The following is a 1,945-nucleotide window of genomic DNA, read 5'->3' on the forward strand; positions in this document are numbered from 1 at the left end:
AGAGAGAGAGAGAGAGAGAGAGAGAGAGAGAGAGAGAGAGAGAGAGAAACACTGAAAGTTATACATACCTTCGCAGGGGGAACTTTTCCAGCAGCTGTGATCTGCCCAGTGAAAAACCTTCCAAAATGATTCGCTGCTAAAACAACAGCCTTATAACTGAAAAAAAATAAACAGACAGCTCCATAAAATAAAAGGTGGAGGACCATACATTGCTACAACCTGTCAGTCACATAACTGCAGAAGCTCCCCCCAGCGAGATCACTTCTGAGCACTGTTTATATACTTACCCCTCCGACCTTTACAGTCAGCCTCTGAATGCATACAGTTACTACATTTGCTTCATAAACACAGACACAAAGGCGAAAAGACCACTAGCCTGCTAGCACTAGGCTAGTCAGCAGCAGAGCGAGAAATCTGCCCTGGGCCGCATTCCTGTGGAGGAAGACTCTCGCCCAATGAGCTATCCAGCTTCTTCCTAACAAATACTGCGGACTAGCCAAGATAGTTTAAAAAGTACAGCCATCAAATGTCATCAGCACCTTTCTTCGGGTGTCAAGGCTCCCTGTCTTCAAACCGTGTCGTTCAAATGTTCTTTGGTGACTACGTAGTACTTATATTACACTAGGGGAGGTCTATCTAGATTAGCTGTGACATTGTATATAATAATATTTCAGAGCCGGGAGTGGTGGTGCACGCCTTTAATCCCAGCACTCGGGAGGCAGAGGCAGGCGGATTTCTGAGTTCGAGGCCAACCTGGTCTACAAAGTGAGTTCCAGGACAGCCAGGGCTACACAGAGAAACCCTGTCTCAAAAAAACCAAAAATAATAACAATAATATTTCAGTCTCAGAGGGGAAAAAAATCACTACCCGTGATCGGGAGTGGGTGAAAACTTGGGCTCCTGAGACAAACCAAATGATCAGATCTGAGCAAAGTTAACCCTTGCTCTCCTCATCCCTAAAATAAGAGGCAAGGAGCGCATCAAGCTCTGAAAGCTATTGAAAGAACAAAGTCAACACGGATGAAATATTCAGTGTGGCTCTTGTCCCACGGCACATGCTCAGTAAATATGATTTAACTACAGAAACAAGTTGTCCAATGAAAACTAACAGCGAGCCAAATCTTTTCTTTAATAGGATGCCTGGGGCCCACTATACTAATCTTATTGCCCTATTATCTTTACCTAGTTAAACACAACTAAGACTCACCTGCTGGCTTTCAGCAAAACCTCTCCCCCCATAGTCATAATACTTCATAAAACAATATAAAAATACACTATCACCGCTGCCATTACTGTACGTTAATCAAAAACACTCTCCCATCACTGTTGTGACTGTAAGTTAGTCATACTGGAACAGAAAATATATATATTTTTTTTTTCAAGACGTGTTTTAAACGCTCTGCCCCCATCTGAGTGCAACCTGCAGTCAGTGGTACTAATGGGACCTACTTTATTGTCTCGAAACATTGTTTGCCCAAATGATTCTGCAACTAAAAACACTGATGCAGAGCTGATTTTGACATCCTCCCACTTGCATGCATCTTACGTGACAGAATCAGGAGCACTCGTAGAACTCTGCGTGGTATATGTTAAGCCCCACCTTGTGGAACAGTCATTCTTCCAGCCACTAAACATGGCAACAATTTCTTTTGGCCCCCTGGCACAGATCTGTATTTATGTTTACTTCCTCCTTGCATGTACGCTGGCATATGTGTTCGTGTGGGAGCACGTACGTACGTACGTACGTCAGAAGACAGAACCTCGGGCGATCAGAAGCCAACCTCGGGTGTTGTTCCTTGGGAGTCTTGAACCTCCTTTTTTTTTTTTTTTTTTTTTTTTTTTTTTGAAGACAGGGTTTCAAACTTGTGCCAGCGCGTCTCGGGAACTCAGTGGGTGTTGGGGATCAAACGTGGGTCCTCAAGCTTGTCCACTAAGCGCTTTGTTG

General features: G+C 43.9%; 1 protein-coding gene across 4 annotated transcripts in view; it reads right to left on the bottom strand.

Annotated features, from left to right (window-relative positions):
* Nnt (nicotinamide nucleotide transhydrogenase) overlaps positions 1-1,945 on the bottom strand; it is a 92,703-nt gene that overhangs the window by 72,238 nt on the left and 18,520 nt on the right. For all 4 annotated transcript variants that reach the window (XM_029543907.1, XM_029543908.1, XM_021208826.2 and 1 more), the window contains exon 5: positions 69-156. In XM_029543907.1, coding sequence (XP_029399767.1) covers positions 69-156 — 88 coding nt within the window. The remainder of the gene's footprint in view (positions 1-68; positions 157-1,945) is intronic.

This window comes from Mus pahari, chromosome 11, assembly GCF_900095145.1.
Source record: "Mus pahari chromosome 11, PAHARI_EIJ_v1.1, whole genome shotgun sequence".
NCBI lineage: Eukaryota > Metazoa > Chordata > Mammalia > Rodentia > Muridae > Mus > Mus pahari.